The 16,463-nt window shown below is 36.2% G+C and overlaps 2 protein-coding genes across 4 annotated transcripts; both read right to left on the minus strand.

Annotated features, from left to right (window-relative positions):
• Positions 1–749: 749 nt before the first annotated feature.
• Positions 750–9,130, minus strand: LOC125822304 (protein PLASTID TRANSCRIPTIONALLY ACTIVE 14). Of its 3 annotated transcripts, none has more exons than XM_049501694.1 (13): positions 8,954–9,130; positions 8,628–8,846; positions 7,542–7,679; positions 6,947–7,072; positions 6,553–6,681; positions 5,915–6,004; positions 5,684–5,834; positions 3,505–3,614; positions 2,518–2,589; positions 1,738–1,843; positions 1,445–1,645; positions 1,069–1,111; positions 750–964 (listed from the first exon to the last, which is right to left on the minus strand). In XM_049501694.1, exons 1-13 carry the CDS (start codon positions 9,020–9,022, stop codon positions 886–888), a joined length of 1,533 nt encoding a protein of 510 aa, XP_049357651.1. In that variant the 5' UTR covers positions 9,023–9,130; the 3' UTR covers positions 750–885. The 3 variants fall into 3 exon arrangements, with proteins under 3 accessions (XP_049357651.1, XP_049357652.1, XP_049357653.1); XM_049501695.1 differs by having other exon boundaries at positions 752–964; positions 1,445–1,642; positions 8,954–9,069; XM_049501696.1 differs by lacking the exons at positions 750–964; positions 1,069–1,111 and having other exon boundaries at positions 1,633–1,667; positions 8,954–9,069.
• Positions 9,131–15,264: 6,134 nt separating this feature from the next.
• On the minus strand, positions 15,265–16,049 carry LOC125822309 (uncharacterized). The gene has a single exon (XM_049501705.1). The coding sequence runs from the start codon at positions 16,047–16,049 to the stop codon at positions 15,297–15,299; it is 753 nt and encodes a 250-aa protein (XP_049357662.1). The 3' UTR covers positions 15,265–15,296.
• Positions 16,050–16,463: the final 414 nt, after the last annotated feature.

Raw genomic sequence — 16,463 nt, forward strand, 5'->3', positions numbered from 1 at the left:
TTAATTACATATATCTTTTTTAATTTTTTTTATTAGACTCCTTTTAGCTTTTATCACTCTTTTACTATATTCATTTTATACTGTATTTGATTTCATAATATATTTTTTTGAGAAAACGAAAAAAATAACTCTCACCTTTTAAATTAAAAAAGGCACAATATCTCTATACCTTATTTTAATAATATTATGTAAATGTATTTGCTGAAATGTAAATGAAAAAACATATTCAGTGAAAAATTATATCCGATCTCAACTTATTTAGGATTGAAGCATAGTTACTGTTGATGGTAAATATATTGCTGACAAGATAATAATTTTGTATGAGAATAAAGTAGAATAGAGTGGAATTGGATAAAGAGAATTCATATATTCATTCATGCAAAAGAGCCCTTCTGCTTGTTTCCTCTTTAAGAACCATATTTATTAGACAAAATATTTCCAAATATGACCTCTTTGTCAGTCTCTTTGGCCTGCTCTTACTCCACATTTATCAACTTTCATTAGAAAAAGAATTAGTTGCTCTTTTATTCAGTAAATGGAAGTGCAAAACTCTTGTTATCAAACACATCAAACATATTCAGCAAAGCTATCCTTCATTTTCATCATGATTTCTACAGAGAACCTTTCATTTTTTTTCTTCACTTCCTATCTTTCCAAAACTGGCGGTGCAAGGCATTCTATACACCATTACTAGCTACTTCCTAACCCCTCACCCCCACCCCCAACAAAAGCCCTCAAAATGTTCTTAACAATGAGTTGCAAAAGCTATTGTGATAGATAAAGCTTTCTGGATAGCTGCAATGAAACCATATTCTTGACGCCGTCTGCTATGGCTGGCTACATGATTTCTGGCAAAGATTGCTTCATATCTGCTGTTATTCATGTTTAGAACAGAATCCTGTCTTGGTAAATGTCCAATGCCTGTATAACCTTCTCTATCAGTAATTTCCGATGTAATCTATACCTGCCAAACGAAAGCATTATGTAAATAAGATCTGCATTCACTTTGAAGCAAAGATAAGATGATCTCTGCATGCAATAATGATTAATAATTCATATATTACGTACTTTATTGCTGCTTCGAGTGTTCTCCTGCATTCAGGCATTGAATCTGTTCACAGAAACTGAGAAAATGAATACATAGTTGGACAACTTTATGACGTGAATATTGACAACTGTTACAAAGTCAACCAATGAAATTAACAAAAAGTGGTAAACAGTGTCGGCCCATGTGGAGCATGACGCCTACAAGCTTTGTAATTCGTGGCAAAAGCCAAAACTTATGATGTTAGTCAGTACTAGGATTGATGAATTCTGAATTCAATTTATCGAAATAAATCCACATTGTTTTTTGACCATGAAATACAGGTGACAACCATAGCGCATGAAAGATGGAGTTATATTTCTTCTCATCACTAGATACTAGTACACAATCCAGGCTTACCTAGGATTTTCTGGTCTTCATCAGAAGTTGTGGGAAATTCTGCAAGCATCTGGTGGCATTCTTCTTGCAGCTCCTTCACTGCTTTCCTCTCTAGACTTGGAATTGGAGGGAGATCTCCATCTGACCAAGTGGGCAACGTTCTTGCAGCTGCTATTATAGCTCCATCGACAAACCTGTCTCCATCATTCGATAGCTTACCTGCTTCAAGTTTTAAATAAGGATTCTAAACATTAATTGCAAACCTAGATCAGTGAAGGAGCTAGTAAATCAAAAAGATTCTTTAAGACCCATACTGTTGTGGTAATATTCTCCAGGGAGGCCAGATATGTTAAAGACTGATAAAAAGGTGTCTAGATGAATTTTGGCATCTCCGGTGAAATGAATGACATCCCAAGGATTCTGCAATATCAAGGATATATATTATAGTCAGTGTCAATAGAAAAAGAACAAAAAGAAAAAAAAGAGAGAGACATCTCATAATTAAAGCAAAAGTTCAACAAAATCAACAATCATATATCTAAATTCATTTCCATGTTATGGAGATAGATGGCCCTGACAACTAATCAAATCATAAGCTCCGTTAGAATAATTCTTAAACAAACAATATATATTACACTGTCTTTCTCTTTCTTCCTCTGATTCAGTACAAATATCAAAATTCTTTGTACTATATGGAGCATCATTGAGCAATTAATCAAAACTCAAGCCCTACTCAAAATTCTATGATTAAATGCCCAAATTAATCTATTCTCAATAACCGAAGACAAGGACAATAACTGGAAGAATTTTGTCCTCACTCTAACCCTTTTCCCTTTCACTTTTTGGTTTATCTCATCTTCAAAATTCATCTACACTTGTCAGGGCTTGATAGTAGACATTGAATGTCCATTTACAGCGATTTCTTGCCAGTCATTTATGGTTACATCCCTGCTTTTAAAAAGGACTACAACAATGAATATTACTATGCAAAATCAGTAGTACTAGGGCCTTCGAGTTGGAATTTCATACTTTTCAGCAGAAAAAGTACGACACAGGTTCTGTTTTCTGGGAAGAGTAAAGAAAAACTGCATTACCACAGGCGAAGAGAAACCATATCTCTGCATAAACAAGTCATTCTTCTGTCCAGCCATGTAATCAACAGTCATCTGCAAGAATTCATAAAGGTCACGTTAGGTCATATTGTCAAGATAATGCAATAGCAACAAAGACAAGCAGGGCCACATATAGTTGGATCAGCCACAGACCCAAGATTTGAAGACGACAGGAGCACTACCAAGGGCAGATGCACATTAGTTAAAGTATGTCACACAATACCGATTCGTCCGATAATTATATTAAAAACACATAGAACTAATGTATAAATATAGATTAAATGCCCTAATTGGTAAAGCTTACTCTGTGAAGTGATAAATGTGAACACCACTTTGTGCCCATGAGGTCGTGTGTTCGAAACTTGCCACTCCCCATTTTATGCAAATTTTTTAAGCTTCTATTGTCAGCTAAAAATGAAAAACTACCAAGGAAAGCAGGAAACAAGATTTTTTTGAGTGCATGCATGCTATTTCTTCTTTCATTTTTAAACTCTACTTTTCCTTTAGCTTATTTGTTCCTTGCAGTGGAAGGCAAAACCTTGCACGTTGAGGAGTAGGAAAGAAAGTCAATGGCATCAAATGAGGTCATCCTTAATTATGCAAGATTTTGATGTTGAAAATGTCTTTTGGGGCCTAGAATAAGCAAGACTCTGATGTAAGAAATGCATTCTTAAAAATAAGATAGCCCTAGATATCATATACCATGACCTATGTTCAACAAGAAAATGGAGTACAATTTTTTCTGCACCGCTGAATGTAAGAAATGCCTTTTGGGCAGAAATAAACATACGAGTCATGCATCTTCTCCTACTCAGCGACATACCATCTTCTCCAAATGAATTATCCAAAATGAGCCGACCCATTGACAAAGCTAGTTATATTCCCTATGTGATAAGATGTTCCAACTAATACACACACATCACAGTTCAAATGAAGCTTCACTAGGTCTAGAAAGCTACAAGGATTTACCTCTTCTCCTTTTCTAATTCTTTGTCCTGCATTTATCATCACCTCCAGCATGCGGTCCTTGAAGCGCCAATGGAAAAAGCAATTTGGCTGAAAAGAATGATTCATCATGTCTGGAGAATGAGATGAGTAACATGTTAGAAGGACTTCCTCACAAACAAAGTTTGGTTAAAAATGCTAAAGATAATTGCAAGCAAGTCTGCCTTGAAATTAAGAAGAATCCCTATCTAATAAGTTTTTAAGTTTTTTTTTCTTGAAACACAGGTCACAATAATACGCTTGGGAAGGCATAGTAGTAGTTCTTGTTGTTGTGTTCTGTAATACTAGTTCAAATGCTTTCTGGTTTCCTGAACTTCTCTACAAAGTTGACTGGCATTAATAGCTAATATAGACTTTTAATATATCGATTACTTTGTTGGAAGTTTCAAAATATGTGAATTACAAACTCTCTCACATCTCACTCCCTTTCATGAGACAGTCAATTTTAGCATCTTTGAAGAATCATATTGAGAAAAAGAAAGAAGTGTGGTCTTTGTATACCTCCACCTGCAGGGCTAGCTATGCTCACCATCTTTATTTGTCTCCCCGTCCTACCGGGGTCCACCTCTTATTCCACATTCCTATACTAATTTAATTTGGATTAAGATTTCAAAATCTCTCTATATATCACGATTAGCCTCTATTGTTCAGTCCATGACCCGGTCTTTATTTTGAAAAAGTCTTGCAAGAGACTTTTAAACAGTTCTTTAAGAAACCATAATGCGCACAACTACATCACTAGTCAACATCAAACTTTAGGACTAGAAAGACAAAGATGCATTGAGATTATGAGAATAACAGTTACTTAGGCCTTCGCTAGCAATTAATGGAAATAGAAGAAAAATAGCAATACCATTAACAAATATTTCTCATCATGTCAAGTCAAAGGAACTGTTGAAATATATTCAAAGTCACTAATTTTTCTCTCATAATCACCATTTTCTTCTGGTTATCAGCATCCTTCAGTATTTTGCAATGCTCCTTCCCATTTTCAAGAAATTATCCAGAAAAGTTCCAAATTTTTTTCTTCTTTCTTTGGAGGAGAAGGAAAAGAAATTCCAATTTTTTGCATTTCCATCTTCTATTTTCTTGAAACTTGTTTGGCCAAACAATAGAACCTTCCTTATCTCAAGAAATCAGAAGTCATTGCACCTCCAACTTGATCTTATGCTATTTTCTAAAGCAAAATGACGAATTCAAACCAAGGAAACAAATGGAAGATAGGAATGCAGAGGGAAGTGTTCCTTTGAATACTGAAACCAAACGAATTGAATTATTGTCCTCAAAATCGAAATAGATAGAGCATTTGACCAGGACTAGTATTTGAGAATGTTTAACTTTGCCTCTTCTAATATGAGACACATAGATACACACACACAAGGCTGAAACCAAGGGAGAGAATGGCGAGAATCTGAGGTTTTGGGTAGAGAGAAATTCAAAAGCTGATATAATATTTTATTTTTGAGGGGACATGTTTTCTTTGATAGAACAACTTTGTGGGAACTTTGGAAAATAGATTTTTTTCTTCTGTAAGGTACTCCTTCTGTCCCATAAAATATGACCTGGTTAGTTTTACAATGGTTGACTACTTGATAAACTTACTGCCTAACATCAGATATTGAATAATTACAGTTCTTAGAATAAACAGTATATGTTAGACTACATAAAACCCTCTATGAACCATATATTTCTTACCAAAATGTGATCAAAGTAATATTAAATATCATTAGGGTGGACGAACATTTTCCACCGGTAATAGTAACTACGTCAAGTTTCATCATGCAGACTGCAGAGGGAGAACCTCAAGGAGCACAGCTATTTTTAAAAAAATGGAAAAAATGGAATACACACTATTATCATTGGCATGGTTTCAGTAAACTGAAAACTGAACATATTTTTCACTGCTTAATTTGTTACTGCAGTCGTGGATCTGCTCTTTTTGATCCACTTAACATCTAAAAGTACACATGAGCATCACTTCAAGACCAATCAAAACAAAAATTAAATAAATAATGCCATTCATACTAACATCTCAGCCAAGTTCAATCTGTCAAAATAGGGTGCTGCGTTGTGTGAATAAACCAATTAAATCCCCTGATTTCACTATTGAAATTTTGGACAGAAATACAATAAAGAAGCTCACCAGCATAAGGTACCAACATATTTGCATCTTGAACCAGTGAACCAATTCTCGTTTGCAAGTTGATGCATCGAGATTGTGCTATACTCATTGCCCAAATAAATCTATCAGGATCCTGAGCAAGACGCTTAATTTTGAGAGGTACTGCAGAATGCTAAACAAATAAAGAAAGTCAGAGGCCAATGTTAGTGAGCAGGAATTTGGAGGAAAGAGATTGAACAAGATTATCTGTACCCAGTTTCTCTCCCAAAACTCAAGTGCCCGATATTGCTGTTCTCTCATGGTTGAAGCAAGCTTCTCGTCTTGCAACTCCAAAAGATCCTCCTACATCACAGAAAGCATTAAGAAGTAAGAGCATCATGAACACAAAACAAGCGTTTATTTATAACTCTAGCACTGAAATTCTAGAAATTAATCCACCAAGTATATGCCAAATGCAGTCATTCCATGTTTCTGTTTGCAACAAATCTTTCTGATCAAAACCAGCCCAGCTGACTAACGGAAAATGCAAAGCACAGAAATGAAGAAGCTTCAACCACATATCGATTTTCAGATTGAAAACCAAAATGGTATTTCCAAAATAGACTTTAGGTACAGAAGAGAGCTTCAACAATCATGGAACAAAACAAGATTCAGTCGAAGAAAATTTTGTTATAAATTAGAACACACAAATAGCAAAGGTCACATAACAATGTGAACATCACAAAACCTTTTCTTTTTCACATTTCGAGTTAATCAAACTTGAACCTCAGAAGAACACCATAACAAAGTGCGAATTAATTTTGTGAATGCATAGCATTTTCTATAGAATCTTCCTCAAAATATTACATTAATTGAAAGCACCGAAATTTGGATGATTCTCATATCCAGACCTCAGTAGCTAGAAGAAAGCTAGTGCATTCATCAGCACTAGGCAAGAAGTCTCCGTAAAGCTGCCAAAAGTTGTCCTTGCAATCAAAAGCATATAGAAGAAGGCATGCCAACCTCAAGTCCGAATCTGTCTGCCATAAGAAGGTAATCAATATTAAAAAGTCACAAGAGATCTTAGAATACCAAACAAAAAATGAAAAAAATCAAAGCATAAAAACAACTAAAAATGCGGATAAATATCCTCTCATGTGTACCATCAGGGAAAAGGTAAGACGACTATTTTTATTTTTTATCCAACCAAAGAAAATGTGGATAAATATTCTCCCATGTGTTCCATTAGAAAATATTTAATAGGAAAATATAAAATATTTAAAAGAAAAAAATGCATCCTTTTACCTCAGGATTGGTTGAATTGATAATGTCGAATATTGGATGTCCTACAGGTATAATATCTGGAAAAAACATCCAAGGAAGCTTTTTGCTTATGGTTAACATAAGTTCTAAAGGAATTTCCATTATAACCTGCATTACAAACAAAACCTCATGATTCACTGAATTTTAGTGATAACGAAAAGGTGTGAAGATAATCAGTGCGAAAAGAGCAATCAAACAGTCAAGCTAATGCCAAATGAATTAGTCCCAGTCAAAACTATGTAGAACATGATAAAAGACACCACATCAGGAGAAGAATTAGAAGTGCCTAGCCACTGACACATACACCTTATCATTGTTAAAAAGCAAATGCGGGAAATAAAAAGGATACTCATCCCAGAAAGAAGGAAGGTAGATAAAAGGTATTACAATTCTCCCATGTCCTTTTTTCCCACTCCCACAATTTCATGGTGGAATTGATGGGATGAAGTTCAGCTTTTGGTATAGCAAAACATTGATAGAGCACTAAATTTGACACTGCTTCCGATGGTAAAGTTAAGCATTTCATCAGGAGGAGGAAAACGTTCTACATACAAACATATTGTAAGATAGTGCTCACCCTAGCTCGACGGAGAGGCTCCACGTCTTTGGAAGCAAACACTCCATACCCATCTGGTCCCTCCCTGAATTCAATTCCGTAGGCTCGAAAACTTCTAACATATCCTATTTTGTAGAAATCAGGATCTGCCAGTTCCAACTGTTCATATGAAAATGTTATATCACCATCATCAACGATAAGAACAGGAGAAAATAAGGATAATTTGAAATAATCAAATAGAAAAATATATGTTCATCAGCTTCTCAAAAGAAAATCAAAGGATGTAAGACCGAGAAAATAGAGGGACGCCAACCATTAGTTTGACTATGTAACAATAAAAATGGGAAATTTACGCATGAGAACATGAGAATGAACTTGAGCATCTACCTGAAAATCTTAAGGTAATTGGGGAGTAGCACAAAATCTTTATAACCCATTGGATGCCCCTAAACACCAGATGTTAGGCGTTCTATATATCCGAAACCCCTTCCCCCGTACTTGAAAAACACAGGCGAATCTGAATGCAGACTCACGCGTGTGAAAACGGTCTTACTAATTGGTAATAAATTCCGGCTTATTAAAGAAAAAATTATGCAGTGGGGGAGTAGTACAATGCCTTAGGTATATGATTCCCCTATACCTGACGTAGAACATTTTATATTGCTAACATAGTAATCACCAAAAAAATTATACGGGACCTGAAAGTATTCTATACCTAGACCCAAAGAATTTGTGAAGAAAATCTCAAATGAGGAACAAAACCAATTCATAAGAACGACTCCATCGATCTTCAAAGTGTAACTCCTATCTTGTCCAAACATCAACTGCCTGGCTGACACTTCAATTTATTGAGAGACTAGTGCTTATTGTTGTCCATTGTTTGTTTGGCATACTAGTAAAGTAAAAGAAACCAGACTGAAGAGGAAAATGTATGCAGTGCCAAAACTCATACTACAGAAAAGAGTACATAAAAGTGCTGCATATTGCATAAGTGAGCACTTAAACAGTGAGCTTACCAAATGAAAACAGCACTTATTTACACAGAAAGTAACAATAAGTGATTAACTAAACTTGAAAAAGAAGGAAACTTTGGCAAGTAGAAAATACCTGAGAAGCAGGAGTATCTTGGGGTTCAGAAGGGAGTGTAAAAAGAGGAAATGCAGAAGGAGACGGAGAAGAATCATAAGCCTCCAAAGTGGAAGAAGTAACAGCACCATTAGCACTTGCAGAAACTCTCGAAGGTCTGTTTCTCTTGTTACTTTTACATACAAAAATAGGATGTTTCTGCAATGATGCAGCACATCCATGGTGCATACCTCTCCATAACTGGTTCAATTAACAAAAAATCAAACACCCAGAAAATTAAAAAAGCAAAAAAGATTCATTCTTGAATGTTTTGGGTTTGTGGGGGTGGGGGTGTTGCGAAGGCTAACCTGATGGTGAAACTCTGGCTGGTGGAAGAAGTTCGTCGGTTGCTGAATTAGAATGGTGGAAGAAACCATTCTTGGGAGTAAGCTGAAAATTTAGTGGAATTTCAGTGAAGAAAATTCATACACAATTATTTCATCGATGGAATTTGGCTTCTTGGAACGTTATCCACTCTAATGTCAAAATAACAGCGAGAGGGTTTTTCCGGGGTTTAAATTATTTTCGCTCTTTTTTTCCTTTTTTATTCAACAACAATACTGCTACTTAATTTTATTCTTTTAAAGATATTCTTTATTTTCTATCGGAAACGAGGGGTTATAAAATATTTATCCAAATGAGTTTTTAAAATGTGTCCAATTTTGATTTCATTGTGTAAGTGTGGCCGTGAGAAGGATCAATGATTTGAAAACAGCGACAGCAATAAAATAAGGTATGTACAAATTTACATTGAATGCACATTGTTTTTTATTACATCATTTCGTGCAAAGTTTAATCACACCATTTTTTTAAAAATAATGTGAATTGAACTCGACGATTGACATGATCAAGACATATAATTTACTCCTCAATAATTATTACTATCTTAATAGTAATAATTTCATAATTTATTCCTCAAAAACTTTATATGGCATAACCTTAGTTAGATATAAAAAATTTCGTGATTTTCGCTTGCATTACTATCAAGAAATCCTATGAGGGGATAATAAGGAGTTCTAATAAATTGTAATGACCCTCTTGGTCATTTCTGTGTCTTGCCTTCTGTGTGTCGTTTAGAGCGTTCCTATAGCAACCCCAAGTCATTTATGACTTGCTGGGACTGACAGTTCGGTCACCTGGTCGTTCGTTTGGTCTTGGTGCGAGTTTTGTGTTTTGGAGCTTATGAACCTTGAACGATCATTTTCGATCAAAAGTTCAAGAAGATGACATCGGAATCCAATTCTGAAGATTCCATCAGCTCCGGAAGGGTCATTTAAGGCTAGTAGCATGGTCGACATGACTCCCGAGGTTTTCAGTGTGAGTCGATGCGATTAGGCGTTTTAACTTTAAGTTTAAGCCTAAGTTTGACTTTGGTCAACATTCTGAGTAAACGCACTCGGATGAGAATTCCATCAGCGTGGTTAGCTCCGGAATGTCGAGTTTGGTCTAGATTGACCATTCTTTTGTGTCTGGAGGTTTTCGATATCTATCCGAGCCCTTTTGTGGGTTTTGACTTAAAATGGCTTTTGGAAGTGGGACTCACTTTTTATCGAAATGACCTCTGATGGAAATTTTGACTGCGCCGTTGAGTCTGGAATATCGAATTTGGTATGGTTGCATATCTCGTTTGCGTGCATGGGGTTCCGAACGAGATCGGAGCACCCCATCGGAATTTTAAGTTTTGGAAATGTTGCAGATTTTCTGCAATAAATTGCAGAAAATCAGCAACATTTCCCAAATTTCAAACCCTCATAATTCTCTCATCTCTCAACCGATTTGGGCGATTCAAAAGGCAAAGTTGTGAGATTTTTCGAGGACAACGTGTTGGTGAGCTCGGATAGTGATTTGGAGTCCCTGTTTGAGGTAATTTTCGTAAAATACCTGTTGTCTCACCCTTTTTGTGAGCTTAATTTTGGAAAATTTTGAGACTTGTTTTCTTAGCCATTTTAGATCCGATTTTGGTGATTTTTGAGGCTATCTTGAGTGGTTTTTCGAGGAGAACATTGTGGTGTTGTCAGATTTTACTGTAGACCGCTCGTTTTTGGTAAATTCACTGCTGTCCCATTTCTAATTTTTGAGAAAATTTGGGTTTTAGTTGCATGTTGATATTGTGTTGTTCCCGAGCCCCGAATTGTGTCCCATTTTGGGACATGAGCTGGGAAAACTGGTTAGGACCCACTTTTGGGGTTAATTTCAGAATTTCCTGCGCGGGTCCCACTTTCCCCGTTTTGACTCCAAAATTGACCCGTCTCCGTTTGTTGTGATTTTAGTGTCTAAACGACCGTATTAACGTTGTGACTCTATTTTTGATAGCGGGGCAGCGTTTTGAGACCGTTCGGAAAGGGAAAGCTCCGAAGGAGTGATTTTGGAGCGCGTGTGATCGGCCTACAGGTAGGCTACGGTTTCCCTCTCTTAGATTGAGCTTGAGAGTGTGAATGCATGTTGATTAGTTGGGATTTGGGTTGGTAGTTATTGAATCACGTTTAGGTGTTTAAAAATTATGTTTTCGGCCTATTTCGAGAATTATCGGGTAACTGTGAGCATGTTTTGTGTTATTAACGGACCATCCTCGCTATGTGGAGTGTTTGCATGCTTAATTATTGTTTATTTGAAGCATGTTGGGCCTTAGTTTAGGTTTGACTAGGGCTTGCCTTAGAAATACATTATTCGAATCCAATAGGCCTTAGTTTTGCCCTGACGTCGCTCGGCCGACTTAGATCCATGTAGACTGGTGTAGCAGACTTGAGTCTGATAGTTTGGGCCTTAGTTAGGCGATACTCTTTCTCCGACTTTAGTTATCCTTATTTCCCCGATGTTACGGCTTCACGAGTTACATCGGCGACACTAGTTCTACTTCGATTTGGTTCCAAGGACTTACATTGATTGGCTAAGTATGGATGGCGTTCCACGGACATTTGTGAGTGTGGATCGATTAGGACTCTTTCAGCAGCTACATTGGCACCTTTATAGAGCATCCAGTTTAAGGTCCGGCCTCTATTGCCCAAATACTTATATAAAGCATCCGGTTAGAGTTCCGGCCTCTATTGCTCAGATACTTATATAGAGCATCCGGTTAGAGTTCCGACCTCATATACTTGATACTTGTGATTGGTTACTTGGGTACTTCTGCTGAGCATCCGGTTCGAGGTCCGGCCTCCGTATTGTCAGATTTTACTAATTAGGGTTGAGGTTCTGATTCGTGTTCTTCGTTCTTGGGTTCTTTTATGCAATTCTCTTTAGTTATAGTTATTTTGTGTACTCGTCGGGCTTATGGGAGTCTGTTCGGGTTTTTATTTAACTTGCGCACGAATGTACCTTCTGGGCTTATGGGGGCCCAGTTAGGTGTAGTTAGCTTATAGATTATTTTAGTTAGTTCTTTGTACACTCGTGTGCATTCCCTTGTTAGTTAGATTTTAGTTCTTGACTTCGTTTGTGTTATTCCTTCTTTTCATATTGCCTTTACTTTTCAAGTTCAGTCGGCATATGATACCTACTGGGTACCGGTTGTTTTGGTACTCATGCTACGCTCTGCATCTGTTTCGTGATGCAGGTCCGGGCACTAGTAGCCAGCGTTGATCGAGCTTGGAGCAGTCTGATCCGGAGACGGGGTGAGCACACGGCGTTTTGTACTATTTCAGTCTCCATCTGTATATATATACTTGTCTTTTTCCTTTCGAGACAGTCCAGTCTCTGTTGTCCACTTTTGGGACTTGTACTCATTTTGTTAGTAGCTCTGTACTAGTGACTTCCAGGTTTTGGGAGGGATCTTTATTTATATATATGTTTTTGGTTTGCTTCCGCCTGTTTATATTGTTATTTGCCTACTCTTGTTTAGTTTCTACCCTCAAACCCATTACTTGTTGTTCCGGGTTACGAGTTGGCTTACCTACTGGTGGGTTATAGTAGGTGTCATCATGACTTGAGAAATCGGGTCGTGACATAAATACTCTTGGATTTACAAAGAAAATTGTACTTATTTCTACTTATGTAAATTGTGCAAAGCATAGTCGTCCAAATTATGATAAATCATCTGAAAAAAATTCGAAGGATTGATACAACTCATTCCAACTAATTTAGGACCAAGACTTAGTTGATTGACAAATATATCAATGTTGGACAACATGCCTCCATTGGACCATTATCAGAATTTTGACCATTTTCACCAGCCATATAAACCATGAGTAAATCAAGAAAGAAGATGAAGGGAGCAATCTGGCTGTACAAGATCATTCATTATCTAATTGGAATTTCACCAGACACTGTTACACGGTTTCCAATTTTCAGGTATCCCACCAACAGTTCCGTGGTACTGGAACATAAAATAGAATAAAATTCCAAAAAGTGTCATCATCTTTTGCCTCAAACATAAAGATGAAGTAGAGGAATAATCGAGAAATAATCGCAATAATGAACCAAGATGCCAGAGAGAGATATCAGGAAAAACATTTGGACATTTTGTTACATATAGAGAAGCTCTTCAACTTCAACCTGTCAACTAATTTAACCGAATCTGGGAATACGACCACAAATAAAGTACCAGATGCAATCTTAGTTAACATTACAATAAAGTAAATCTCATCTCCAGTTATGCATACGACTGAGTTAGGATGTTTGATGGCAGCACTTCCTGAACCCCAAAGAAAAACAAGATATCACAAACTTAAAGTGATTGACACTATGGAGATCTCGTCTTGAGATGCTTAATGCTCTCTTATCACTGAGCATGAGTAGGTCGCATGCACCTTGACTATTCCATTAGATACCTGTATCCTTTCAGTACTGTTGGTACAGGATAACTCTACAACCAGGGTTTAGGCAGAAGGAAGAAATCACCCAACTATTTTGCCTCTATTTGAGATTTGAACCTTGGTCTTCCATGGAGTTTACTCCAACTTCATCGACTAGGCCACATCCTCCCTCCAAAGACAATATCTCTACAAAAGGAAGAGAAAAAAATCAGAAGGAATTATAGGTCCTATAAAAAGAAAGGCACCAGTGCTTCAGAACTAAATTGACTCATAAATCACATAGCTTCAGACAAACAAGTAGTCCTGTCATATTTTTCGTAAAATCTACCACAAGCAAAAGGAAATACAAGTGCATTAACAACATTTAGAAGTTCTTAAAACTACAACAGAAACCGAAGGTTAACATAAGCTAAGTGATGTCCATCTCCATGATCAAGAAACTAATAAAATATCGATCTTATCTCTGCAAAATAGAAAAAAATGTCAGAAACCAGCTTTAAAACACATCAAAGAGGTACCAATGTCAACTTCGACAGAGAGAGGTCCCATGTGGCTAGATGACAAAAACAACCACTGGTGTCTCAATTTAGTGTGAAATAAAGGAGCTAAGGACATAGGGAACTTAAGCTTGCATCAGAAATTCACTTCTCTCCAAACGTTGAATTTCGGCGAGTGAAGCTAGTCTCCAAAAAACTTTTTTGTACAACTAATTCAACTTAAAACCAGAGAATGTCCAGTCCATCTTTTGCTTAATATGCAAATGTTTAAGAACACATAGATGCACAGAAACTAAAAGAAGGCAATATAAAAGACACAAGTCTTATCAAGTTCCAAGTTTTGTGTACAACGAGCAAGGATTCATAATAAGCATACTCTTCTGCTGGTTCCTATACATATTTTCAAACCAGCTATGCATATTCTGTATTTACCCCCATCTCCAAGTGTTGCCCCTTATCCACCTTTATCCACAAGATTCAAAATCTTGTTCCATTATCTTGATCTTATGATTAGATAAGTTACTACTACTCAAACATTTAGAGAAAATATGGCGACTTTTGCAGCATATTTCTGCTATATCTTGAGTAGCTGCTTAAAACATCCAGCATCACCTACACCCCCAGCCACCAACCAGCCAATGGTGGTGAGAGAGACAGGTACTTCTGGAACTAACTTGTTTACAACCTCACAACTCACAAGCACTTATAAGTGCATCTAATTAACAACAGAACTAAAAACTACAAATACAGTGAGGGGATAGGATACGGAAGGTACGTAACACATTCCAAGCTTAATGGAAAGTCAAACAGACACGTACAGTCCAAAAGTAAAAAATTAAGCTTTTTAGCCAGTTAGGTGCAAATACGCATTCTTTTTTTTTTTTTTTTTTTTTGAGAAAGTTAACTGAATGCAAATACGCATTCTTATAAAGCATTTCGTAAAGATTACACCTATGATGATGAAATTTGTACAAAATAGAGGAGCAAAATAAGTATAACACAACTATCCACAATAAGCACAGAAAAATTAACAAAGGTATGTAGAGTATTATGCAAGAACTATATGACTATCGGTAAAAATTACTGAGAATGGGCATTGAAGCAATAAACAATAGTTTATCAAACTGTGAGCTGATAATCTCCACAATATAACAAAGGAAATCTGCACAAACTTAACTGATAATTAAAGAAAACAAAGCCTAGGAACACAAATTGACACTACCAACTTGAGTGAAACTTGTAATTCGGAAGTGCAATCACAATCATTCATGCAAATGCTGTAAAATTGCCCATTTTTCAGTTTATTTTAGTTTTCTCCTACAAGAAAGAAAGTAGCACAAGTCATAACACCAAATAGCATTAGCCATAGATAGTAGTCATTAGCCAAATAATTTACCTTAAACACTCTATTCAATCCAATTTGAGATTATACTATCCAACAAAGCAACCACTTCATCATTTCCCTTGTCCCCATTCTCAACACACTTCAAAGCTTCATTCAGTTCTTGAGCCTCCTTAATCCTGGCCTCCCTCAGAAGACTTCTATACACCCACATCCTAACCTTACCCCCAAACTTCAAATTCCCAACTACCATCATCCTCAAAACCTTTAAACCCTCCACAACCATATCATTCTTGCAAAATCCATTCACCAAAATAGCACACAATCCGTAATCCACTGGACAAGGAAAATCACGCCTTGACACCCAATGAAAAATCTTTAACCCTTTAGTAGCCTCCCTGTTCCTAAAATACAAAGAAACTAACATTTTACAAATGGGTAATAGAAAAGATTGAGTCTTTGGGGTGTACTTGAGGCGATTGAGGAAGTACATGGGCTGTGTAAGGTCAGGTTCAAGGGAGAGTCTGTGAATGAAAATGGAAACAGAGATTGATTCTAAAGATGGGTTTGTGAGAAATGCTGTTGTGATGAGATTAGCAACTTCTTTGAGGTGATTTGAAGAGCACAAACGTGGGATTAGTAGATTGATTTGTGTAAGCTCTTCTTGGGTCAGAGAAGTGGCTGCAATTGTGCTTGTTGTGGGTTCTATTAGGGCATGAGGAAAAGAAGAAGATGATGTGAAAGGCAAAGAATTAGGAGTGAAACGTGAGATAAGATATGGTGAAGAAAGGAAACGCAGTCTTAAAATTGATCTCATGGTTATGAAGCAGCCATTAATGGTGTGATTGGTCATATAAATAGTTTCTAGTATTAGATTATTTTGATGAAAATTTTGACTATCAAGTGTGGGCAAGTCCTAAGCACTCTCTAACAAAACAACTCAATTCCGTACTAAGAAATTCAAATTAAATTTTTTTAATTAAGGATGAAAAAATATTTATTACTCCATCATAATCTTTATTAGTGAAAAATTTAAATATTAAAAATAAAATAATAATATTATCTAAATGACTCCCTCCTTTTTAATTTTTTATTAATATAATTTTGACTTTACTCGAATTTAAGAAAATATAATTAGTAATTAAATATTATAAAAGAATACTTTAAAATATTGTGAGCGTAAATATATCATATGAAAATTTAATATTAAAAATTAACAAAAAAAACAAAT

This window comes from Solanum verrucosum, unplaced genomic scaffold, assembly GCF_900185275.1.
Source record: "Solanum verrucosum unplaced genomic scaffold, falcon-dt-bn FXZP01000103.1, whole genome shotgun sequence".
NCBI classification, from domain to species: domain Eukaryota; kingdom Viridiplantae; phylum Streptophyta; class Magnoliopsida; order Solanales; family Solanaceae; genus Solanum; species Solanum verrucosum.

Coding starts and splice junctions, on each gene's coding strand:
- LOC125822304 (XM_049501694.1), bottom strand. CDS start 9,022: ATGGTTTCTTCCACCATTCTAATTCAGCAACCGACGAACTTCTTCCAC. Junction 6,682..6,946: donor TCAATTCAACCAATCCTGAG/GTAAAAGGATGC, acceptor TTCTTATGGCAG/ACAGATTCGGACTTGAGGTT. Junction 1,112..1,444: donor TGAAGACCAGAAAATCCTAG/GTAAGCCTGGAT, acceptor TTCTGTGAACAG/ATTCAATGCCTGAATGCAGG.
- LOC125822309 (XM_049501705.1), bottom strand. CDS start 16,049: ATGAGATCAATTTTAAGACTGCGTTTCCTTTCTTCACCATATCTTATC.